Below are 24,781 nucleotides of genomic sequence, written 5' to 3'. Positions count from 1 at the left end.
CGTGCCATTTCATGTTGTGCCAGAACAGGATCAGACCAGTAACGTTATACAACTGACCTTTCACGTGATCACTTAGTATGACTTAGAAAAGAAAACAGTGTTTGATTCGCCAGTCTCAACCGGAAATGTAGCTTTCTTGGAAAACTGCAGGGAAAATATAAACTATATAAACTTATGTAGATCGTGTCAGAACACGACAACCCACCAGCAATGGATCTTCAGTTTTTCGCTTTGGTGTTCCTCCTAGCCTTAGTTGAAGCTCGTGCTCAATTCAAACCCGCTCAGCCTTGCGATCCTCAGAAGTGTCTTCCTCCAAATTGCCGATGCAGCGAGGATCGCAAACCACCGGGTGGTCTGACGCCTAAGGAAACTCCACAGATTATCATGGTCACTTTCGACGACGGTATTGAGGAGCGATTTTACGACTTGTACATCGAGCTGTTAGACGAAGTGCGAAATCCTAACGGCTGCCCTGCCGTGGCAACCCTGTTTAATTGTAACGTAGGCACAAACTACTTCTGGGTGGAAACTGCGTATTCCAAAGGGTTCGAGATAGCGGATCATACCGTTACCCACCAGGGAGCCACTTACTATGAAAAAGCTAATTACACTGTGTGGAAGAACGACATCGATGGGCAAAAAGAGATTTTGCATCGGTAAGTTTTTTCTCCTCCCCGTTTATAGAATAATTAACTCGTTTAAAATTGGCTTCCGTCTCACGCAACAGTGGTTTTCTCGGAAATAACGTAATACTTTCCACGTCTCGTGATTTTACTTCGGACGGGGGTGTTTTAGATTTTTCTCCCGGTACACTTTTTCTTCTTTGAGGATATATTTCATAAGAATGTCGAGGCTGAAATTTGTGAAATTTTAAGAATATTTAAAGAATATTTTAAGAATAAACCTGAAGCTGAAATCTTGAAAAGGATAATTTTGAGGGGGTTGGAAATTTGCAAATACAATTCAGTAAAATTATTCCTTTATCTAAACGGCAAAACCAGCCAAAAACCAGCAAAAACATACCTAGCCGTATGCTCGATACTAATAACATTTGTGAAAGGAGTTATGTGTATTTTTGCCTCTGGAAACCCTTTTTCAGGGTTTATCAACTCTGTGATTTTTTTGTAGGAAAAAGGGTCAAAAGGTCCTTGCTTCCACTGAAGCTAAAATTAAAACGTGGAGGGGAATCGAACTTGGGGAGTAGTAAAATATAAAATCTCAAAAACAGGGTTGATTTTTTCTAGTTATGACGAAGAAGATGTTTACGTTAGCTCTACACTAATCGGGTTTTTGATATACAAATTGTTTTATAGATTTGCAAACATACCCTATGAGGAAATTACTGGATTTCGAGCACCAGACCTTATGTTCACTGAGAACATGTTTAAGGTTTTGTATACAAGTAACTTCACTTATGACCTCTCCTGGCCTGTTAATGCTAACTTTGATGGGCGTGACCCAATGTACCCCTATACCCTGGACTACCAGTCGACCGAGCCCTGTCCTACCCAAGAACAACCGTGCCCAAAGATGTCCTACCCAGGGCTCTGGGAGATTCCTAACATCAACATCATGAACAAAGATAACACAACATGCGCTTCGATGATGGATGGGTGTGATCCAGCGGGGAACGCAACAGCCTGGTACGACAGACTGGTCAACAACTTCCATTATCACTACGACACGAACCGTTCTCCCTTTGGGATGCATATGCACGTGACCTTTTTCTTATCAGCCCTTGGCAATGATCACATGGTGGCCGCAAAGAAATTTCTTAAATACGCCGAGGATCTGGGGGATGTTTGGATTTTGACACCTTCTCAAGTCATCGCTTGGATGAAAGACCCTCAAAATGATGAGCAGGCAAAGAGTTTCGCTCCTTGGAAGTGTCCTGACCGTCCAAAGCCGCGATGCGATTTATCGACTGTCAACCGTTGTCACTACACGGTGAAGGGTGAACAGGTCTACCTGATCACCTGCACCAAGTGTCCTCCGCATTATCCAACGCCTACTAATCCAGACGGAAATTAGAAGAAATGCTAAGAGCAGTCAGATCAGATACGCGCTAGATACAGTTTTGATGGCTAATTGACAGTTGAATAAATCTGCACTCCGGATGGAAGAGAAAAAGAGAGAGAATTTTATCTTCAGATTACTAAACGATGATTTCATTCTTTTTTTCAATATCCTTTCTTTGTGGCAAAAAATTGACCGAAAAGTGACCGAGGGTTTCCTTTGTCACATCGTTTTAGTATGCTTATATTTCTGTGTATCTTTGACCATTTCAATGAAATTTAGTGAAGGATTCAATCCGATTTACTTGGTGGCTCTTTATGTTGGTAGTGAAATATGTACTGTGCTGTAGCTATTTCTTTGGTGTAATGTGTTTAAATAAAGTGTTGATTGATTGATTGATTAATAATTTGATTGATTGATTGATTGATTGATTGATTAGGACCCTCGTTTGTCACGAATAGAATTTATACGTAGGTAGGAAAATGTGCGCAAATAAAGCGCCCTTGAATTGAAATTTCGTTTGTTCGCGAGTTGTTTGTTCTGGATGTTCCGATCTTATCAGCACTTCAAATTTAGTTCACTGACACGGGCCAGTTTGCCTTCAGTGCTGTAAATAATTCTGGAGTACTCTGAGTCCTTTCAAGTTTGATCAGTTTCTCTCAACCTCTCCGACCCTCTCCGAACTCAGTTGGTCATTGTTGCAAGTTTCCTACTTCAGGGACGTAAAGAAGATACATTGGTATTTGCAGCCGTATCAGTATTAATGAAGCACTTCTTCTCATAGAACAAACGTTCTTTCACCGGGTCGGTACGCTTTCATATGGGCTTTACAACTTGAGTCAAGTCAATTCTTTTTCTTTATAGTTTTTTCAATTTGGAATAATTTCATATTGCATCATGACCTTGAGTATAGCTTTTAGACTTATTACTGCTTTGAATTTGCCAGGAAAACTTTGATCTTTACAGTTTTTTCAGGCAGTGTTTTTGTTATATTTTTGCAAAATCCCAACGTTCTGCGCGACCGCGCAAAAAGGGGAAAGACTGGAGGTGGGTCCAAAGTTTTCATTAAGGTCATTCAATGTGACTACCAAATTTGGAAGCTAGAGTAACCGCGCAGGAAGTAAAGGACTGGGGTAAAGGACTTAATTAAGGTCGATCAATGTGACAAGTATTTATATTTACTCTGCGATGAAATAATTTTGAATCTTAAGACCGAAAACGACGCAAAATTCAGCTATCATGCTGTCGTTAAAAGTTGGTAGGCAAGTTTTAGGCGCCTGTAAACTTGTAAACACGCCATTGCTTCGTTGTTTTCTTCATACCTCAAAGCCAACTTCAACTTTTGCCAAAGATCTTTTTCTCGGACGTTGTAACAAGGTAAGACTTGATTTCGAGATTTAAGCTCAGTATGTTTTTTTAATCGGATTTTAAAGCCTTGACATTAATTGTAGAGTAAAACTTGCATCGTCACTAATGGTAAATAAGATCAGGAAAAGAGATGTTCACCTTCGTAGCTAAATTAAAGACACACACGAATGCGAGTTTTCGTTATGTAATCTTCATTTTGTCAAGTCCACGTGAACGTGGGTGAATGGTTGGGTGAATGATTTTATAACTTTCATAACTGAAATGAATGAAGGGAGAAGTGAGTGGGCGACTGAGTGAATGAATGACTGACCGACTGACTGACTGTCTGACTGATCGGGTGAATGATTGACGGAATGGATGAATGACTGACAGAATGACTGAATTTTTGACTGACTGACTGACTGACTGACTGACTGACTGACTGACTAACAGACTGACTGATTGACTGACTAATTGACTGTTTGACTGACTGACTGGGTGAATGATTGACTGACTGACTGGATAAATGATAACAAACAAAGGAAGAAAAGAAAGGATGGCCAAACTGGTAGATTGATGGAGACAGGAGATATTATTCAGTTCTTTAATCTCATGTACTCTCAGCCTATTTGATGACCATGTACCAGTAATAGTCAAGAAGAGATCTTACTTCTGTTGTACAATATTCTTCCCCTTATTACAGTATTGTCTCATTCTAATTTGGCTCAGCTGTTTTGAAACCATTTTAACTGGACGACTAACATTTTATTGCTTGTAGCTTATCTGTCAATTTTTTATTAGGCAAAAGTTTTCCCATTTCCGGACCCACTCAATGAAGAACAACGGGAAACCCTGACAATGCTCGTTGAACCTGTTGAGAAATATTTTCAAGAAAAAGGTAATCATTTGGTCCAGAAGTATCCTGGTAGGTGTGGTTTAAACAATTACTTGTTTATTTTGATGTCTGTATACCAACACTGTGCATCGTGTACATATTTAAACCACAGTGGATTCTGCCGACATTGACAAGAAAGCCAAAATTCCTGAAGATGTTATGGGAGGACTAAGGGATCTTGGATTGTTTGGACTTCTGATCCCTGAGAAGTATGGTGAGACTATAGACCAGCCTATGATTTAAAGTGTTTTTCTTGTTGTAAGCTAATGGTTCAGAAACGCTTTGCCTCAGTTTGTATTGGAATGTATTGACTGAGTGAGGAGGGGGGAAGGGGGGAGGGGGGTGTCAGAACTGGAAGAACAATACACCAAGACAGTAGGCAATGCCAAGAAAGTTATGTGCAATAGCCCAGGCCCCAGTTGTTCGCAAGGTGAATAACACCATAGCCACAGGATAAATCGCTATCCAGTGGATAATTGTTAACAGATCGTGTTATCCACTGCATAGCGATTAATTATTTATCCCTTTGATAGTATTACCCATCTTTCCAACAATGCAGGCCAGATCTCTTGGAGTCCAGATTCTATCCTTTACTTGTGTGGTAGGCAGGTGAAGTTTTACTTAAGAGAATGTTTGAAGAAATTCAAAGTACAGACTGAGGTGCTGTAAGAGTTGAAATTAATTTTAGTGCCAGTTTGATTTTAGTCTATCATACCAGTAACTACAGATATTTTTGTGGACTGTTGAGGTTGATTTTTGGGCTGGTACATTGTTTGCTTCAGCTTGCCCTGAGGCTAAGCTCTACAATTGGGCCGGTTTTCTTTGCATTCACAATTCAAGTGATAGAAACCAAGGACCTCTGTTGGGAGCTGAGGAAACACTGTAATTCAATAAATGCAGACTTAATTTCTTTTTACCACACACTTTTAGGTGGCCTTGGTCTTCTTAACACAAACTATGCACGAGTTACTGAAGCCTTCTCTGATGCTAGCATAGCTGTTACCCTTATGGCGCATCAGTCCATTGGCCTCAAGGTAACTACGTAACATCTAACACTGATCTACAAATGTAATGTTATGTATTTTTGTGGACGTAAATTATTATGAATGATTTATTACAAAGGGATGTTAAAAAATGACAAATGAGTTAGCATTGTCTTCATAACTGTTAAGATATGATAATATATGCTGTACAATGGACTGTTATATGTATTATCGGTTGAGTTCGTATGACATAATAGGCTTATTGTTATCTTTTCATTTTTGCATCTCCATGTGTGTTAGGTTCTGTTCTTGATTATCACTATGTGACAGTTGTTTATTAAAAGTGTCCTAAAATTATCGGCTTTGTGGTGATATAAACAGATCCTTTTATCAATAACAATGATCAGTCAAATAATTATACAAATAAACTGCATATATACACTCAGATTTCTTTCATTAACAAGGTATTACATCGTTCTTTAGTCAGTATGTTTTTCTTGATTCAAATTTCATATGCCTCTCTTGCTGGAATCTTCTTATTGAACAGAACGCAACTACGAAGCACGTGCTGCTATTTTCAGTTATTTTGTTTTCTTCACACCAGGGCATTCTTCTTTGTGGAACGGAAGCACAGAAACAGAAATACTTGCCAAGACTGGCTTCTGGTGAACATATAGCTGCATTTTGTCTCACAGAACCCTCAAGGTTTGATTATTTAATGAAATGTGAATTATAATATGATTGTTGACAAAACTGACCTAGCTGGAGTATAGCTGGATGGTAGTTCTTATGGCTAATTAGCATCTTCTGATTTGACCAAAACATCAGCAAATTAATTAATTATGTCATACAAAGTAGATTTGCTGTGACCGGTCATTGCGGCTATACATGTAGTTTTGGATTTATTACACTCAGTTGAAAACCCTGTTAACTTCCAAGTCAAGTGAGATGACACCAGGATGTTTTAATCTCTTTGTAAAATCCAGATCATCACAACTAAATTAAAGAAATTTTTAGTAATGTTCAAGTGAATTTATATTCCGAGTTTTTTTTATTCATTTCAGCGGAAGTGATGCTGCATCCATTCAAACTAGAGCCATGCTTAGTGATGATGGAAAACACTTTCTTCTCAATGGCTCAAAGGTTCTTGTTGAATTGTGTGAGACTTGGTTAATTAACCAGCTCAAATTTGTGGGCTTGTCAGCAGTCAGTACCTGGGACAGATTGCAATGTCAGCAATGCAGAAGTAGTACTGGTATCCCATGGGGACTGGGACTTGATGGACTAGGCTTGTAATTGGTAGATGAGAATCAGTTGACAGTATTTTGATTTATTTTGGCCACGAGCAAAATTACCATTAAATTGAGGGAAACCTGAAAATAGTGGTCTGCTAACTCAAGATAGAAAAACAGCAAAGTGATTATAATATGAGACTAAAAAGGAACAAGGATTGTTAAGGATGGAGAAGATTAATACATAATACAAACAACAAATTTGAAAAATTTACACTTAACTTTTTAAGATGTGCAAAATGTGACGTAGCTCCTTTAATTACAGGCAGAAACAGCTGGTGCTTGTGATATCAAGGAGACATTGCCGTTTCCTTTCTACAATTTGTTAAATTTAATTTTGCTTTGTTCTACTCTTTTAAGATTTGGATCTCTAATGGTGGATGGGCTGATGTTATGACTGTCTTTGCCAGGACTCATATCACAGATGCCAAGGTACATGTAACATAGCAGTATAAGAAAATTTTTTCTTGGTGTACACTCTGAGCAAGATTGAGGCATCATTCTCTAAGGTCATGTTCTATTGAGATTAACTGTTTCTGGTTGGTTGGGATTTTTTGTGGTCTATGTTTGGGGAAAAACCATTTTCGGTTGGTTTGGTTGATCAGCTTTTTCAACCAGCCTCAAACCAGGTTGAAATCAATCAAAAAGCATTTGTGTGATTTTGTTGCATGATTGTAGCTTGCGCATGGACTATTCCCAGGAGTTACCGCGTTTCAATTGAAAACAGTTGGAAAAGTGTTCTATTGAGAGACTTAAACCGTTTCAACCCAAAGTGGTTGCAATTGAAATGGTTGATCCCAATAGTCTATAGAACACGACCTAACTCACTTTACTGTATTTGTTCCAGAGTGTGGTTTTCCTCATAACAATTTAACATGATGCATTAATCTTTATCCAAACAGGGTGAACAGCAGGACAAGATAACTGCCTTTATTGTGGAAAGGGAATTTGGTGGCGTGACGAGTGGCAAACCTGAGGACAAGCTTGGAATCAGAGGCTCAAACAGTAAGAAAAAATTAAGAACAAGTCATGTGATAATGCTAAATTTGTTGCAAAAATACTTCAGAATTGCTATCAGATTATGACTTCAAGGGATCTTTCATTGCATGGGCTTGCAATATATTCAGCACTCTGGTAGAGACAGGGATAATAAATTTATACTTATGGCCAGGAAAAAATTCTAGGCTGGAGGCTGCTACCACTCCTCTGTCATGTTATTTATCTGGTCCTGAAAAGAAATTTTATTTTAAATTAGGGAGTCATGGAATTTTTTTAAAACTGAAGTCATTGGCAACCATGTAGGTTCATATTACATGTACATACAGAGAGGAAGACATGTATGTACACAGTACCATATTTGAAGATACGCTCTTTGTTTTCAGCCTGTGAACTTCATTTTGATAACACTCTGATTCCTGTTGAAAATGTTCTTGGGGATGTCGGTGGAGGCTTCAAGGTATGCTCTTGAAAGTTCAGTAAATGTATGTTACATTTCTGTATAAGATGATGTACTTTAAAATAGATTCATAAGAGTGCAAAAAATTTTGCCCTCCAGATGAAACATTAATTTTGTCAAAAGAATTAAGTTACTTTAATATTACCTTAAAGATCAAGTTAGATTGAATTCCTGAATGGCGTTTCATGGGCTATTAATACATGTACCAATTAATGGGTGATGTGTTGTTCTGGAAAAAAATCCATACTTCTCCTCTCCCATGGAGGCTTTTGTGGTTTGAAGCCCCCCCCCCCCCCCCCCCCCACCCCCACCTTCCTCCCTCTGGGAATTCCAGTTTGGATTCATACTTCCCTTTAAACATTTTGGCTTTTGAGGTGCTCACCCCTAATAACCCTCCTTTGGGTGGGTATGGATATTTTCTGGAACCACACAGTTTCAGGGATGTGTGCTAATTAAAGGCATAAAAGGAACACTACATATAATTATATGCCAGGATGGCTTATTTCATACAAAATACTCCTGACAGCTTTTTGCACACACGAAGAACCTACAATCCTAGTCAATATTGGCTCCTATAGCCCTTTTGACACATTGCAGACCTATGATAGTCAACAAAATGACAATATTTTCAGTTAAAGTCTTTGTTTTTTTAAGGTTGCAATGAACATTCTCAACAGTGGTAGATTTGGTATTGGAGCAGGAGCTGGCGGAGGACTTAGAAGGTTGATAGGTAATGTGCACAGTTTAGCTACACTGTTACTGAAAAAAAAAATTCAAACTAATTTGCCAGGAACATTATTTGGTTTTCAATAGCTCATAAGGCTTATATTTTCAATCATCCATAAATCCACTGGTTAGTTGTTTTGTTCGTTCATTTGTTTCTTATTAAGGATCTCACATTACCAAGTGCTTTTGTTTCAGATGCTGCGGCAGAACATGCCACATCAAGAAAACAGTTCAACAGGACATTATCAGAATTTGGACAGATCCAGGTACTAAAATTATGATTTATAATTATTAATAATTCTCTAGTTTACACACAACTTCTCATGATACAGTAGGTCCCATCCTTCTCAAGAATTATTTGGTCAATTTACAAAGTGTCTATTTACTTCCTCTGAACCAGTGACTTATTATAATAAACACTAATTGAAAATACATAATTTCAAAATTATTCAGTCACATGCTTTTGTTTATTCATTTGCTATATACCAGGGCTGGGTCCATATTCCTTCAAAGTGGGGTCCTTACATTCACTTAAATGTGTTCTGTAAACTTTCCTCATTACTTCCTAACTTCATTTCAGATATTTTCAGAGAATTTTTTTCACATTTTGCAATTTGTACTGACCTAACAGGTCTTTAACAGTGGGTTGATTAACAGTCGTGTAACCAAAAAAGAAACACATTGGAAAGAAACAGATTTAGATGTACAGTAGATGATTAGATGTATAATGTACACTGTACATACCAAAGCAAAGTGGCTCTGATTTAAAACCATTTGATAATGTGCTATGAGGACAATTAGCAAGTTAATTGAAAAGCTGGATCTGGAGTGTGACAGGGCTTCTAAGAATTATTGAAGAATATATTTTTCATGGTAGCAGTACAATTCTAGACCACTGCAAAACATTTATGTTGTTGATCTGCATGCCTTTATTGTTTTAATCAGGAAAAATTTGCACGCATGGCATTGAAGCAGTACACAATTGAATCCATGTCATACTTAACAACTGGATTGTTGGACTGTGGTGAGGAGGATGCATCTGTTGAAGCTGCAATGTGTAAGGTTTGTAACAGACTCAGAATGATGCAGAACAGTAATAAAATTTACATTGTATTAGGTCACTGACATGAGTCCTTAGATAGAAAGTACACCCACTTACTGGTACATGGAATAGTAAGGTTATAACACTCTTATTGACTAAGCTGAAGGGCTATATAATTAAACACTTAATGTAAGAATGCGGAGAGTTATTAGTGGCTGTAGTTTTTTGCACGCATTGCTTACCTATGGTACTATAGGCACGCAGTGCGTGCAGAGTACGCACTGAGTTGAATTCAGAGGGATATGTTGCTATTAATAGTCTTTGGGCCAATAACACTGGGACATAAATACAGGTATTACATCCCAGTTTTATTGGCCCAAAGGCTATAGCAACATATCCTTCTGAATTCAAATCAATACGTGCTATATATGTAGGCATTGTGATGAAGGCCCAATGATGAAGCATGCAGACCTTTAACTTATAGGAGAAACTGATTAAGGTCATGTTAATACTACTACTACTACTAATAATAAAAACAATATTTACAGAGGATCTGTAAAAACAAATTAAATACTTAATGTAATCTGTTTGCAGTACAAATTTACATGTAGAAAATGATGTTTATAAGATGTTTAGTTTACATCTTGTGTCTGGAGAAAGGAAAATATTTCATATTTTGTGTGTAGTAAGCAGCCTATACTCTGGAATATTGGCTTAAAATTAGGGTATACATGTTATAACGATGATTGAATTAATGTCATAAAAGTTTTACTTTCTGCTGTTATACATGTAGGTGTATGGCTCAGAAGGTTTGTGGGTTGGAGTCAATGAAGCACTGCAGATACTAGGAGGTATGATCCACAATAGACCTCTTTACAATATTATATTATTATTATTATTATTATTATTATTATTATTATTTTATTTAGTGTGGCAATTCAAATGACAATCAATGAGTTGTACTTTCATTGGTACTTGTTGTTTGTAGTTCTTATCATAAATCCTCTGGCTAAAACTCTCATGAGTGACCATTCAAATGAACGCTGTTGAGCGGTTAACTTCCATGTGGTACTGTTTATTATGCTGTACAAGGTGGTTCTAACTTTTAAGTCTGTGGATAAAACCCTTGTGTGTGACCAGTCAAATAAAAGCTATTGAGCAGTACCTTTGTGTGGTATTGTTTGCTACGCTGAACAAGGTGATCTCTTAAATACTTATGAACATAAGGTTTACATGCATGTGTTGTTTCAGGACTTGGATACATGAAAGATTATCCATATGAAAGAGTGATGAGAGATTCAAGAATCTTGATGATATTTGAAGTTAGTGATTATCAAAAATAAACAATATTTTTTGTTTACCTGTGTACCTCTGAGATACCTGATTAGCTGACTTGACCTTATCAGTTTATGTTTGTTAATAATAATACTTCATTCAAATACAGAGTACGAAGAGTATTTGAAAAGGAGGACCATGAGGTTATCCCTATTTAGGTCCCCTAACTAAAATTACAATCTAGAATTTAAAATTTTAAAATATCTATTTTAAAATATTTGTGAAAATGTTCACTGTTTTTTTCTGAAGTGTTTTAGTTCAACAAGCCATGTACTTGACAAACAGCTGAAAAGCTGGAAAATGGCAAAATCTTTTGCCTAAAGCAAGTGATTAGGCAATTTTTAAACCCTCTCTCAACATCCTGAATAATTAATATCACCTCAGGATGAAAGTGTGACAGCATGATCTCAAGCCTTTTTATAAACAAAATATTTTTATATATCATCATAGGCCTGCAAAACGTGCAGACTGCTTTATTATCTAGCTCTCTGTATGCATTGCAGGCCTATGATTATAGATGATATTTATATAGCAAAATGAGTGATATAATTTGATGCTGATTTCAGAGAAAACTGGATTTTTTTTTTATTTCACAGGGCACAAATGAAATCCTTAGAATGTACATAGCATTGACAGGAATGCAGCATGCAGGAAAACAATTACAAGAAATGGTGAAGTAAGTGATCCAAAACAGGAGGGAAAAAAGTTTGCGTATGGGCCAACTGGCCCATCAGGCCGGGACTTATCCTGGTTTCTGTAGCATGAAGTGACTGGGAATATTTCTACTCCCCCCTGGATGGGATGCTAGTCCATCGCAGGGTTACCCCCAACATTAAATTCACTGGCACCCATTTGTACACCTGGGTGGAGAGAGGCACTGTGAGAGTTAAGTGTCTTACCCAAGAACACAACACAATGTCCCCAGCCAAGGCTCTAACCCGGATCGCTCTATCCAGGGATGAGCACACTAACCATGAGGCTACTGCGCCTCCTCACTAAACAGGAGGAGGCAACTGTTGATAAGTGTGAGGAATCTTACAGAAAAGATTTTCTGATTGTTTTCACCTCTATTTGGACGGAGACAGTGGTTGTTTCCACAGAAATCAAGTGGATGGTCAAGGCACAAAATCTATTATAATTTGTTCTTTGTGCTTTGTAACTGAATTTTGTTCTTGCAGTTTATTTGTTTTGCTTTTGAATGGTGTTAGGTTACTTTTGATGCATTAAGCAGTGTCTAAGTCAGCTGATGAAACTTAAATTCCCACTTGTGATCAAAATCTAATTTCACCTCACTATCTCAATACATCTTCAAGTAATGAGAATAACGAGATGATTATTGTCTTGATGAACTGCTAAATTCTCAGAACTAATACAGATCCAAAGGTATTAGGATCTTAAAGAAGAATGAATATTTTGATCAAAGACATTGAGAATTGAACCTAGGCTACTGTGGAAATCATTGATTCACATCTTTTCATCAACATCAAAATTTACTTTTTTTCCCCAGGTATATCAAGAACCCTTTTAGTAATGTTGAGTTTATGACTGAATTCCTTACAAAGAGAGCTCTTTATGCCTTGGGGCTGAAAGAAAACCTTCAAGGAATCGCAAGTGTTGCGCATCCGCAACTGGCGGTGAGTATTTGATAAATTCTAGGCAATACTAACAAGACAAACTGATCACTCATTGCGAGTCACGGCAAATGTAAATATAATAACGAAACAATTAGGAAGTGAAGCAAAGAACAATTGTCACAGATCCAAAGGATGGGAAAACAGGCAACTGGTAAAAAGAGAGATACCACAATCTGGGACAGGACAGTCTATTTGTAATTTTCAAAACGTTGTGTGATCTATATTCACAGCTGTTAGAAACGTTTCTAAGTGTTTTAGAGCAAATCTTTATTTATAAGCTTCTGTTATCTTTAACCAATTTTACCATGGACCATAAATTATTTCGCAGGAAAGTGTTAAAAGGTTGGAAGAGAATATTGCTGACTTTGGAAGAATGTCTGAAAAGTTACTGTCAAAGTTTGGAAAGGTAATTTCTTGTTGAGGAGTAGTTTTCTGACTACAGTTGTAAATTGAAGCAAAACTAAAGTAAGAAAACAAAAGAGAGAAAAAGCACTACTGGTGTCATAAGCCGTTATTGCCCAAAGTTTTTGACAAATGTTTGTTTGTACATGTATTTTCTTTGTAGAAAATAATCGAGGAACAGCTGCTGTTGAAAAGAATGGCAGATGTTTCCATCAACTTGTATGGCATGACTGCTGTGATCTCCAGAGCGACAAGGTCTATTAACCAGGAATTACCAAGCGCCCATCACGAGGTGTGTTACTGTCACCTGATTCAAGTACTGTGGTTTGCCATATTACTGACTGACTGAGGGACAGGCAGACGAACTAGTTGATTGACTGATTGATTGATCGATTGATTGATTGATTGATGGATGGATGGATTGATCGACTGACCGACTGACTCACTGTCTGTCTGACTGACTGACTGACTGACCGACTGATTGACTGACTGACTGACTGACTGACTGACAGATTGACTGACTGACTGACTGACTGATCGACTGATTGACTGACTGACTGACTGACCGACTGATGACTGACTCATTTAGTCACTTTCACTCACTCACTCACTCACTCACTGACTGATGACTGACTCACTCAAATGTACTCCGTCTGTGTCTATGTGACTGTCTGACGATCCGACCTTGAGAACATCGGACTGTCGAGCCTTCCAACCATTCTAGCCTCGAACTGACTGACTCATCAACTGCCTAACTAAATATATAAGTAATAACATAAAATGTAAGATGTATTTTTAATATCAGAGGTTTGTTACAGGGTGTTAGTAAATGCGCGCGTTCCAGCAATGTTTTTGAAAGGATCATTTTAGTTAAGCTATAAGCCCTGGCCGCCAAACGGACTCGCAAGTAGCCCCAAGTCAATCTTTAAGGGAAACTCTCGTTGGGTGGCCAAACGGACTCGCGATCTTCCTTGCAAGTACACGCAAGTCGCAAAAAACCCATTTCGAGACAGACACATCCTGTATTTCATTGGCTGATAATAGGTTAATGGACGTCACTCAACTTGCGTTGACTTGGGTTGGGTGGCCAAACGGTGAAAAACGCTCGTCCATTTGCGTGCAAATTTGATCTGGACCAAAGTGAGCGCAAGTCATCGCGGGTGCACGCAAGGCCGGGCCAAACGGGGTCGCAAGTAGATCCAAGTTTTCAACTTGCGTCTACTCGCGAGCCCGTTTGGTCAGAGTTTTACACCCTTAGAATTCCACTTTTTCATTTCATTCTGTGAAAGATTGGCCTGTTGACAATCTAATCTTACATATCTTGTTCATTCCTTCTCCAGGCACTGCTTGTGGATACAATATGTAAAGAAAAGTACCATGCCAATAATGCGCTCTTTAAAGAAGTCAAATCAGGTAAGCGTGATCGGTATCTATTTTCTCCTTACAATATTAATACCTTTTCAAGTAGGCAGGTGATAAGAATAACTAGAATCATCAATCAACTTATTTTATACCGTAAGAACTTGACAAGATTATCTCGCTGAGAATTTCAGATTAGTTTAGACGGTATTTTTCACCAGCAGTCTTTGCCGTGGGTAATATTACTCCAAGGATTATACGATGTGCTTCAGATTCCAAATTCGGACGCTCTCGAAGTTTTCCGAAGATCACCTTACATGTAAGACTGTTAAGATTTTCCAACACTTTTTAGGGATTGGTAAATATTTACGACAGTGTACCGAAGACTACCGAAGATCGCCGGATGTTTTGATCACACTAGTTTTGATGTTACTTTTTCACTCGCATGTTTCTGCGTAAAATGTGCCATGATATTCAAAACATCGGACCCAGTCCAACGCACATTTTGGCGGGAAAAGACAGGGTACCCTTGACTCAGGTCATCTACACTTGCGCAGTCTCTACCTTAAAAGCGTTTTCACCGAAAATGTGTTTCAAAGGAAAATTTGATTTTTAGAAGAGCGGACAGGTTCCAACATACCCTACATTTATTACAAGAACGCACATCAAGTCCCTCTTTCCTTCTTATCCATAGGTTCCACAAAGAATGGAGACGAAGAACTGAAGAAAATTGCTGAAGAAATATTCAGCAAGGGGGGCTGCGTGGCACCCCACACTTTGAATGTATAACGGCTGAATAATTTATTTGAGATGTACATAATTATATAAATAAATTAAAGGTTCGAGTTGAAGCATAGAGAAACCTGAAAAAGTATTTTCAACTGAAAATAGCAGAACGAGCAATTTTGCTGATTGACTGACAAACACAAGGAGATGTTTTCTATGGAATGAAAAGAAAAATGTAACGAGAAAAGACCTTAATACTCTTTTCATCACAGTAAATCAAAACAAGATAATATACTGTGAATCTCGATATGTTTAATTTATAAATAAACACGTGAACTTTTGTTTCTTTGATTGACTTGTTTGTACTGTAATTATTAACTGTACACTTATTTTTAAACGGAAGGATTTCTCTTAAAAGGATTTTTTGTGTCGGGAGAATCCTCTGAACAATGTAAGTGCAGGCGCAAATAATAAGACTTTTTTGCCGTCACTCACCACGCACAGGACTTCTATAATGAACACTAAAACCTCTGCGTAAGAGAACTAAGGCCCAACCTAAGCTTTGGTGTTCCTTGTGCATTTAATCGTTTTTTCTAAAGGGCGTTCCCTCGCGTATTTCCGCGTGCAATTCCCTGTGCGCTCTCTCGTTTGTTCCGCTACAAGTCATATCCCGCACTCGCCGATAGTTCTGGCCCGCGTTTAATGATCCACTATGACTCACTTAGATATAAGGGATCTGTCCTTTGGAACATAGTTTTATACCACGAACAACATAAAAGTTTTTCAAGCTTTTTCGACATTAGAAAGCAGGTTGTAAATAGAGCCTATTTTAAAGATATTAACTATAACGCCCTGTCGGCTTCGACGACCCACCACAGTTAGTTTATTGTAATCATATAGTAGATTAACTTACTAATAGTTCTAGTTAGCAATTAATTAAATAATTTTATTGTAAATCTAGGAATTGTAATCTAAACATTAATCGTAATTTTAAATTTTTAGCAAAGTTAAATTTAAATACACGACCCCACAAGCTTTTAGCTTTAAGAGTGCCTGCCTGTAAAAATCAGACAAATTCCTAATTTCGCGGCAAGGGTCGAAAATTCGATTTCGCTCATATTCCTATGGTAGATAGGCTAGGGTATGACAAAAACCACTGGATAGTTTTTTGGCAAAATATCCTTTTATTTGAGAGAAATATGCAAATTAGCTAATTCCGTTAAAATCGTCATTTGACGCACCATTTTATTAAACAAGTTTGAGAGTTTCTCATGCAAAACCACATCACTCTTCCGTCTTTAAAACACTCAAATATTTTTGTGCAATGTTTAATTGTGTACAGGGTTGATTTTAGGGAATGTTACGGTTTTTGTTGGGTGCAAAATAATTAAATTTCGAAGACATGTATTTCATTCAGTTAAAAGTACTTCGTAAAAATAATCGATATTCACCATGTGCGAAACCTTCAAATGGATTAAGCTTCTGGTGGTTGAATCGCAGAAGGATGGTCTACAGATTCCTGTAAAAATTTCTTTGGGCAAATGATTGTGAGCGACGCGAGAGCTTTTCAAAGTACGTTAAAAATGCAGATATTTGACCATCCGTCGTCAAATTTCAATTTACGGGTTAGACATATATTTTAGCACGCGCCACATGTCTTGAGCTATATTAAGTTGAAATAGACACAGAGCTGATAATTTCGAAATGTTCTAACCTTATTTGCGGTAAAAGGCAGGTCCAAACGCCGATTTGACGTGTTTCCGTCACCGTTCGTTGCACATAAAGCAGAAGTTTGCTTTTGTTTACACAACGTCCGATGTACATCGCCAACTGTCAACTTATTTAATGGTCGAACACCATGAATCTATGACCCTCTTTCGACACATATGATCACCACTGCATCTAAGTCAAAAACGGCTAAGTGATTTGTAGATAGTTGCTTGCTTTGCACTCCACCAAAACATTACGTTTAATCATCGTTTGATCTATTGCTGCTTGAATCCTTGCTTGCAGCGGTTCGTTGTTTTAAAGACGGAAGAGTGATGTGGTTTTGCATGCGAGGCTCTCAAACTTGTTTAATAAAATGGTGCGTCAAATGACGATTTTAACGGAATTAGGTAATTTGCATATTTCTTTGAAATAAAAGGATACATTGCCAAAAAAACTATCCAGTAGTTTTTGTTATGCCCTAGCCTATCTACCGTAAAAATATGAGGGAAATCGAATTTTCGACCCTTGCCGAGTTATTTTCCATATTTATTGACAGGGACTCTTAATTATTATCGTGTTTAAATAAAGTTTATCTATCTATCTATCTATCTATCTATCTATCTATCTATCTATCTATCTATCTATCTATCTATCTATCTATCTATCTATCTATCTATCTATGAACGAACGAACCACGAACGGACGAACGAACGTACGTACGAACGAACGAACGAACGAGCGAACGAACGGATGAGCGAACAAACGAACGGACGAACGAGCGAATAACTTTACTACCGTGTCAAAAATACTAGCTTACTGTAAACAGTAAACTCATTGTGGACACCTATATATACTACTAATAATTATAAGGTTCCAATCAGTAAAAAGCATACGGGACATAATTAATTAAAGACTAGGCCTAATAAAAAAAATGATTAAAATTGCAATTATAGTGCCGGTTTTCAAGTGACGTCATCATTTTCTAAAACAAAAAATTACCAATCCTTCTGAAGTTTAGTTTCATCAAATTTAAGACCCTGTAATAACTTGACGTTTTACAACACTTAAAGTGCCTATGAAGTAAAAAAAAAACTAATTGCTGCTTATTTGAAAGGCTTCTCAAAGTAAAGAAGAATAGCGTTTTCTTTTTTGGCATATCTTTTTTGTTTTAGAGATATTTACTTTTTTGTATTATGTAAATGACGAAAGTGATGACGTCATAAGTAGTTCCACTTTTAAAAACAGTATAACATTGAATCAAGAATATCTCTAGAAATGTTGAACAGTATTCTTTAAACTTGGCACCAGAAATCACAAAAGAAACAGAATGACACCTACTATGTTGTTACCATGGCAACAATATTGGCTCCAGTCTCTTTCTGTGAAAAACCAAATATCTCCATTTGCATGCTTTTAAAGTGGGACAGAGGGTCTTGCTCGAAACCCACATGGTGCCCATATTGTCTTAACTCTCCCTATTAGTTTGTTGGGTGTGGATGATCCTTGCGTAAGATAAAATCTGGGAATTTTAGTCTTAATTAAAACGAGACCAGGAGCATAGCTGTTGTCATGGCAACAGCACGATGTGTGTCATTATGCTTCTTTTGAGATGTACATTTCTGGTGCCAAGTTTCCATTCAAAGCTCTATAAATTTGGGGAAACACTTCTCTGAATAACGCGTAAATAAAAAACTGCACAGACCCAAATCTTGGCGAGGTTGTTTATCTATCATCTATCATGTCCCCGATTCTTGACGATTTTTATTTTTGATGACGTGAAAGTGCAAACCAGCAGTTCTCTGTGCGTTCCCCTGCGCTCTGCCATGCGTCCGTGCAATCCGGCACACGCAACGAAGGTATCCTTCACTCCATGCGCAGGGGACTGGTTATGAGATGTTGAGCCCGCACGTCACGTGAAGCTGGCCCTGCACACATTGTAAACAAAATGGAGGATGAAGTAGATGGACTTACGATAGGTGAAGATGATGTGGATGCGATTTTGGATGTCTTGGAAGATGAAGAATCGTTACAAGAGGAATTTTCAGCGGCAGTGAGCAGTGTAAGTGCTGAATCCAAGCAGTCGTTTAACTCATAGATACTGTGGATCTTTATCGATTATCTTACTTTACAACTAAATACGATTATACAAGTGAATATATAAAAGATCATATATTTGAACTGCAAAGAAAGATATGAAGACATGATTGATCATCGCAGTTATACTCATAAGTTAAGCAGTTGTGAAATTAAAGCCTGAAAAAAAAATATATATATATTCAGGCTTGAGCGGGATTCGAACCCATGACCTCTGCGATACCGGTGCAGTGCACTACCAACTGAGCTATCAAGCCAACTGGGAGCTGGTCACTCTGTGCAAAGTGACCAGCTCCAGTTGGCTTGAATCGCAGAGGTCATGGGTTCAAATCCCGTTCAAGCCTGAATATATATATATTTTTCAGGCCTTAAATTCACAGCTGCTTAAGTTGTGTGTATAACTGCTTTGATTAATCATGTCTTCACGACTGATGTTATTGAAAGAAAAGAAAAAAAAAGAGAAAAAACGGCGAGGGAAAAATAGTCGCGCGGAATCCTGGTGACGAGAAGCGCGCTTTTCGCGCAGCCATTTTTTCCTCGTCGTTTATTTAGTCTTGCTCGGCAGACTAGGCGGAAGAGGGACTACTCGCTGTCTAAATTTTAATGCTTGCAAAGGAATTTATAATTGGCAGCCATTTACTAAAATGTATCTTCCAAATATCAAGCTAGATGGCCTGAATAACTACACCATGACCGCTTGGCTTCCAAAAAGTTGTTTTGTCATTTGACACCGCTATTTCGTGTACAACGGCAAATGTGTCAGAAAATATCCATCCTGAATATCTATGAAAATTGCAATGCAGCATGTCAGTCAGTTTGATTGCCCTCAGAGTGTCTTCTCTTTGGCAAGCGTGCGTTACAAGGTAGATCTAGGGAACGGGTGATTGTGGATTCCCGTGAAATCATAGTAACAAATCGTCTTTATGTAGCGGGATGGGGGGTCTGAGCGCTAATGAGCCTGTACCATGCCTTTCGAGGCGAACGAGGATAGCGAGAACGCGAATTGCCAGACTTCATGTAGAAACATTTTCATGGTCTCTTTCGCTGGAAACTTAAATGAAATTCTTTGCTCGTCATCTGTTGGAAGCGTTGCTTCCAGCGACACCTCCCATCGAGTGACTACTTTCCCGAAATCATCCACTTGTGGTTTTCGTCTGGAATATTCAGTAACTTCATCAAGGTACACTGTCAATCCAGACAAGAAACCACCTGGCGGTGAAACGTGCGTGAACTTCCTCAGCCTGCTAACACGAATAAGCCTGACTTGTTTCCACAGGTCTTCCTGAACTTTAAAAGACCGCACGGAATCACAGGGCTCCAGTATGTGCTGGTACTTCGCGTATTTTGTATCCCGGATGTCGCGCGGCCCCAAAGCATACCGGGTTTGTAACAGGAAGCGTACATCCGTCTCCCAACCGTCCAGCATGACGTCATAATCTGTCACGCGGCCGTCTTCTATGACGTCATGATCTGGGCGCCTTTGCAAAGGTCTTTTGACATCTACCTTACACCAGCGGAGATTTGGAAACTTAATCTCGACAAATTTGAGCTTGTTGTCAAATCGGACGTAAAATTCTACTTCGTCATCACAAATGGCCACCAGGTATTTTTCCGCGGGATTTGGGTCAGGTTGAAATTCGAATGCCTCTAGAAATGCCTTCACTCTCTCTGGCGAGTGCATGACGGTGTAGAACGAGCTTTTCGAAGGTTTCGCTCGTACGCGCTTCTTTCGGTTTTCGTCCGTACTAACAGCGGGTTTTGGACGCCGTCTTCTTCGACGGGCGCGTTCTGTCTCCGGGTTTACGAATTCTACCGTTTCAGGGGCCGAGCGGTTTCCTGGAGGGATGGTCGACTTCCCCTTATTGGTTCGTAGCATCGCAATGGTGATGGACTCGCTGTCTTCCAGCAAAGAGTGTGGTACGCTAAACATGTACACTCTACCAAAGTGCACGGCGAATTCGTAACAGCCATGCAGCTGAGAATCAAAATCTCTCTCCAACACCCGCAGCTGTTGAAAGAACTTCTCAATGAAGCGACGAAACGCGTATTCGTTAAGGGTAGCTTGTTCCGGATCCAACAAAGCAAGATGACGCGCTAGGTGATCGTGTGTCTGATGACACGGCCCGTCATATGGTGTCAGCGTCACGCGATCATTTTGATTCCGACTGCCTTCAAACAACAACAGACTGGCGTCTTCCACGAAACAGCCACTCATGAGCGACACCCTGTCACTTGACGCCTGAGTAGACATTTTTTCCAGCTCTCTTTCCACAGCTCGGATGGCGGGCTCATTTCCTTTCACTTCAAGAATGGCTGAAGCTCGAGATCGGGGAACACTGGGACGAATGACGATGCTCGTCGCCCCAGTCTTCCTTGCAATTCCCTGGGCTTTGCTTTTCTCGACGCCTGCTAAGTAGGTTGTAAGGAGAGGAGAAAGGAAAATGACATTGTAATCTTCAGAGCCGCTTATCGCCAGCATGATCTGCACATCTCCATACAACGCTAACAGCTGATAGGCACGTTGCATATGCTCTTTCACCAGGAGTAAATGCTCTTTGTCAAGCAGCTCTGCAAGTTTTCGCACTTGTAAGATGCGCCCAAAGGTATCTGGGAGGTCTTTTTCAAAAGACGAGTCGTGCGTTTGAAAGAAAGTCATAAGGACTGTACCAAGTTGGGCTGTGTCCAGCTCCGCTTGGGTGAGGGGCGTGTCCGTTGGGTTTTCACTACAACTTTTTTCAAGACGGTGAACGATTTTTTCCCATTCCATGTACTGGGCGCCATCCGTCACGCCACCTTGTACTAGCTGTTGCCTCTTAGTCACGATGTGTTCTACGTTAAAATTTCCAATAAGCCCTTTGCGCATGCACTGAACAAGAAGTAGGGTGACCAGGATATTAGAAATGTTTCCGGCACCAGCCGCATTGCGTGACACTCCTGTCACGCAACACCATCGGTGAACGGCACGCAGCACAAGCAACAGTCGCAGATATGACTTCGTGTAGCTGGACACCAATATGGTCAAGTTTAAACTGTCTGGAGAAGAACTCAAATCACAGGAAAGATTAGACGGGCAATTGCTACCAGCTTGGAACTTCTCTGTTGGCCGCTTACAAACAAGAACCTGAAAATCCAATTCAAGTTATGAATATTTGTAAAGAGAGAGCAGAATACTGGGATTTGGTGACCGAAACAAGAGGCCGGCCACTCATTCTATTTTTTACACTACCAGAGACGCGAATGGGCGCGATATTTGGTGCTGATTAAAGGAGTCCCGTCACGTCACTTGGGTTATTTGGCCACGTACAAAATTAACTTTAAATTGAAGGAAACCCGAAAATAAAAGTTTACTAAGATAGAAAAACACCAAAGGAATAATAATAAACCATAAAGGAACAAGAATGGTTAAGGATGGAGGAGATTAACACGGATTACAAACGACGAACTTGAAAAATTTGGGCTAAACTATTCAAGATGCGCTAACCGTGACGTAGATCCTTTAAGAGGAATGATATTACGGAGGTAACAAAGCTAAAAAGTTTCAGTTGCTGGTGTTGTGTTGTTGAGTAAAGTCCTCTTTTGTCGACTTCGTTGTTAAGTCATTCTTTAGCTTCTCATTTCTTGAATGAATATGACAAAATTACTCTAACGTTGTCTCTTGAATTTTGGTTTGAATTTGAGGAGTGGATTATTGAAATAAGCTATAAAATCAAGTTTGCGGTAGTAAATTCACTGAGTAATTTGAGAATAATTTGAGGAAAACTCATGCTCACCGGGAAATGCTGTTTGTTAACCAAGCGAACTTTCCAGAATAGATTTGTGGCGTTTTTGTCTGCATGTTCTTGTTCTTCGGATTGCGTTTCCTCCTTCAAGTGTGGGATGAGTGTCTGGAGAGTCTTCGCTTGAACTGCGATCGAGCTGCTGTTCTCTTCCGGTTGTACCGCAGGAACACTACGAGACCTTGTGTGGTGCTCTTGTGGTAGAAAGCAGAGATCCAGGTCTGAATTCTGATGAAACAGAAGTGTAGCCGAAGATCCAATCATGGTAAGCGAGTAGTTAGGTTGGAAGGATCTAAGATGGCTAGAAATCCTGTTTTTTATTCTCACTCGTGTTTGGAAGTCTTCAAGTAACCAGCTCTTCTCCTCAATGAACAATCTGGTGAGACTCTGGCCCACCATTGTACTAACATCTAGGGCTTGAGCAGAAATCGAACCTGGTGGTTCTTTGCGCTCTTTGATAGCGAGCATGACGTCATTGATAAACCAGGGGAGCCCGAGCAACCTCTTTCCGTGGACTGGATCAGAGTCATCTTCGTGCTCATGCGCATGCGTGTAAGCCACTTTGTACCAGGCTGACGCTTTCAGGAGCATCTTATTTGAGATCTGCGTACTGTCCACTAACGATTGCCCATCGTGGTCGAACTCACGAAAGAATTCCCGTCGGAATTTCGATCGTATTGCGAACAGCCTTTCGCCGACGATTTCTGCGATCTCGGTTTTCTCCTTGCGTAAACGATTTCGAAGCTTTAAGAAGCACCCGGTGAAGACTTCGGCCTCGGTTTCAATGCCGTACAAACGCATCAATGCTTCCATCTCGGTACGGTACTGTTCATACACTTCTCTGGCTTTGTCATTGTATTCAGCATGACCTGACAGCAGGAATGAACTGTCGACTCGCATTTTCTGGCTGTGTTTCTCCGACGCCGTGTCCTTAAACTTTCGGCAACGTCGATAAAGCTTTCCTAACAGCTTATCAGACGGATAACTAGCTTTATCAGACTTCATCATAAAATCAGGGTACCTTTCCAACCGTTTCATTTTCGGCATCTGGGGCCACTTTCCCGTCTTGGGAGCGTCAACCGCTAAGGAGTGTAGCTCTGCTAAATGCAGACAGATCTCGGATTCCACTCCGCCTTTTTCCACATCAGCCAAGGCCTTGTGCGCGTTGTCAATCACTCCTAACTTGTCAGACCGGATATAATCAACCACAAACTTGGTCATGTCAGCAGCTGTGATTGGTTCATATTGCTCTTTTTTTTGAAGTGCCGGATAGTCCATTGGCGGGAAATTCGGTTTCCTTGGCAACAGGCTTTCGTTCCAGCAAACGAAGTACAGATCACCATCTAAATCACCGCCTATAATATCACAAGAATCCACTGGTAAAGAAATGAAATATGATTCTAACCCTAGCCTGCTCTTTACATAAATCAAGGAAACCTCCAAACTGTCGCTGGACTCAGTGGAGTTCAGTTCGGTCTGCAGTAAAATGATTGACAAAATAGGACGTAGGCATTGATAATTCTTAAAAAAAAAAAACATGGAAAAACGAATACAGAGAAAGAGTATTCAGTGGATAGAAGGAGATGAGTGCTCGCAAAGTTGGACACCTCTGCTGCTAACGGTTTAATTTAATGAAAAATAGATTGTGCTAAAAACCAATTATAGTCGGGAAGTACATTGTTTCTGATTATGATTGGGCAGAAAAATACCCAGAGGATGATAACAAAGCTAACATTTAGCAAATACAGTAAAGACTGGTGAAGATTCAACTTGATCACAAACGACAAATCTCGTTACCTGCCATCTCGTTGGGATGGGGTCGCGATCCCCGACGCGGGAAAACAATACAGTCCACTAGATGGCCGAGCTGTGGTACCTCTACAGCCTCGAGTTGGCGAACATCTCCCGGATGTAGGCATGGATTCCTGGTCACCACCACCGGTCCCCTGAGTACATGTTTGCGGTTCTTGTTGAACTCGTCCTCCCGG

At 39.4% G+C, this 24,781-nt stretch overlaps 3 protein-coding genes across 4 annotated transcripts in view; 2 read left to right on the top strand and 1 right to left on the bottom strand.

The window, feature by feature from the left end:
- The first annotated feature begins 92 nt into the window (after window positions 1–92).
- LOC110068562 (chitin deacetylase 7-like) lies at window positions 93–2,422 on the top strand. Its single transcript, XM_020775951.2, has 2 exons — window positions 93–656; window positions 1,314–2,422. Exons 1-2 carry the CDS (start codon window positions 211–213, stop codon window positions 2,029–2,031), a joined length of 1,164 nt encoding a protein of 387 aa, XP_020631610.2. The 5' UTR covers window positions 93–210; the 3' UTR covers window positions 2,032–2,422.
- A 491-nt stretch (window positions 2,423–2,913) lies between these two features.
- The window catches only part of LOC110068561 (complex I assembly factor ACAD9, mitochondrial-like), a 39,207-nt gene continuing 17,339 nt past the window's right edge, over window positions 2,914–24,781 (top strand). Inside the window, exons 1-20 of one of the 2 annotated variants that reach the window (XM_089276117.1) lie at window positions 2,924–3,393; window positions 4,165–4,261; window positions 4,371–4,472; window positions 5,189–5,292; window positions 5,846–5,946; window positions 6,306–6,384; window positions 6,894–6,965; window positions 7,436–7,538; window positions 7,916–7,989; window positions 8,644–8,719; window positions 8,911–8,981; window positions 9,661–9,777; window positions 10,551–10,608; window positions 11,009–11,079; window positions 11,689–11,768; window positions 12,600–12,726; window positions 13,055–13,132; window positions 13,292–13,420; window positions 14,469–14,541; window positions 15,182–15,554. In XM_089276117.1, the coding sequence (XP_089132243.1) occupies window positions 3,256–3,393; window positions 4,165–4,261; window positions 4,371–4,472; window positions 5,189–5,292; window positions 5,846–5,946; window positions 6,306–6,384; window positions 6,894–6,965; window positions 7,436–7,538; window positions 7,916–7,989; window positions 8,644–8,719; window positions 8,911–8,981; window positions 9,661–9,777; window positions 10,551–10,608; window positions 11,009–11,079; window positions 11,689–11,768; window positions 12,600–12,726; window positions 13,055–13,132; window positions 13,292–13,420; window positions 14,469–14,541; window positions 15,182–15,276 (1,845 nt within the window). In that variant the 5' untranslated portion in view covers window positions 2,924–3,255 and the 3' untranslated portion in view covers window positions 15,277–15,554. Of the gene's footprint in view, window positions 3,394–4,164; window positions 4,262–4,370; window positions 4,473–5,188; window positions 5,293–5,845; window positions 5,947–6,305; window positions 6,385–6,893; window positions 6,966–7,435; window positions 7,539–7,915; window positions 7,990–8,643; window positions 8,720–8,910; window positions 8,982–9,660; window positions 9,778–10,550; window positions 10,609–11,008; window positions 11,080–11,688; window positions 11,769–12,599; window positions 12,727–13,054; window positions 13,133–13,291; window positions 13,421–14,468; window positions 14,542–15,181; window positions 15,555–24,781 lie in introns of those variants that run through there. The other variant, XM_020775950.2, reaches the window with a different exon arrangement.
- LOC110068407 (uncharacterized) overlaps window positions 17,693–24,781 on the bottom strand; it is a 16,747-nt gene continuing 9,658 nt past the window's right edge. Inside the window, exons 6-8 of the mRNA XM_089276115.1 lie at window positions 24,591–24,781; window positions 22,788–24,148; window positions 17,693–22,138 (exon numbers count right to left, since the gene is read on the bottom strand). The exon at window positions 24,591–24,781 is cut by the window's right edge and continues 38 nt beyond it. Coding sequence (XP_089132241.1) covers window positions 19,967–22,138; window positions 22,788–24,148; window positions 24,591–24,781 — 3,724 coding nt within the window. The 3' untranslated portion in view covers window positions 17,693–19,966. The remainder of the gene's footprint in view (window positions 22,139–22,787; window positions 24,149–24,590) is intronic.

This window comes from Orbicella faveolata, unplaced genomic scaffold (genome assembly GCF_042242905.1).
Source record: "Orbicella faveolata isolate gen_17 unplaced genomic scaffold, um_ofav_v1 contig_4, whole genome shotgun sequence".
NCBI classification, from domain to species: Eukaryota; Metazoa; Cnidaria; class Anthozoa; order Scleractinia; family Merulinidae; genus Orbicella; species Orbicella faveolata.
Note: the sequence above shows the minus strand (reverse complement) of the source record. Positions and strands in the feature narration are given on the sequence as shown.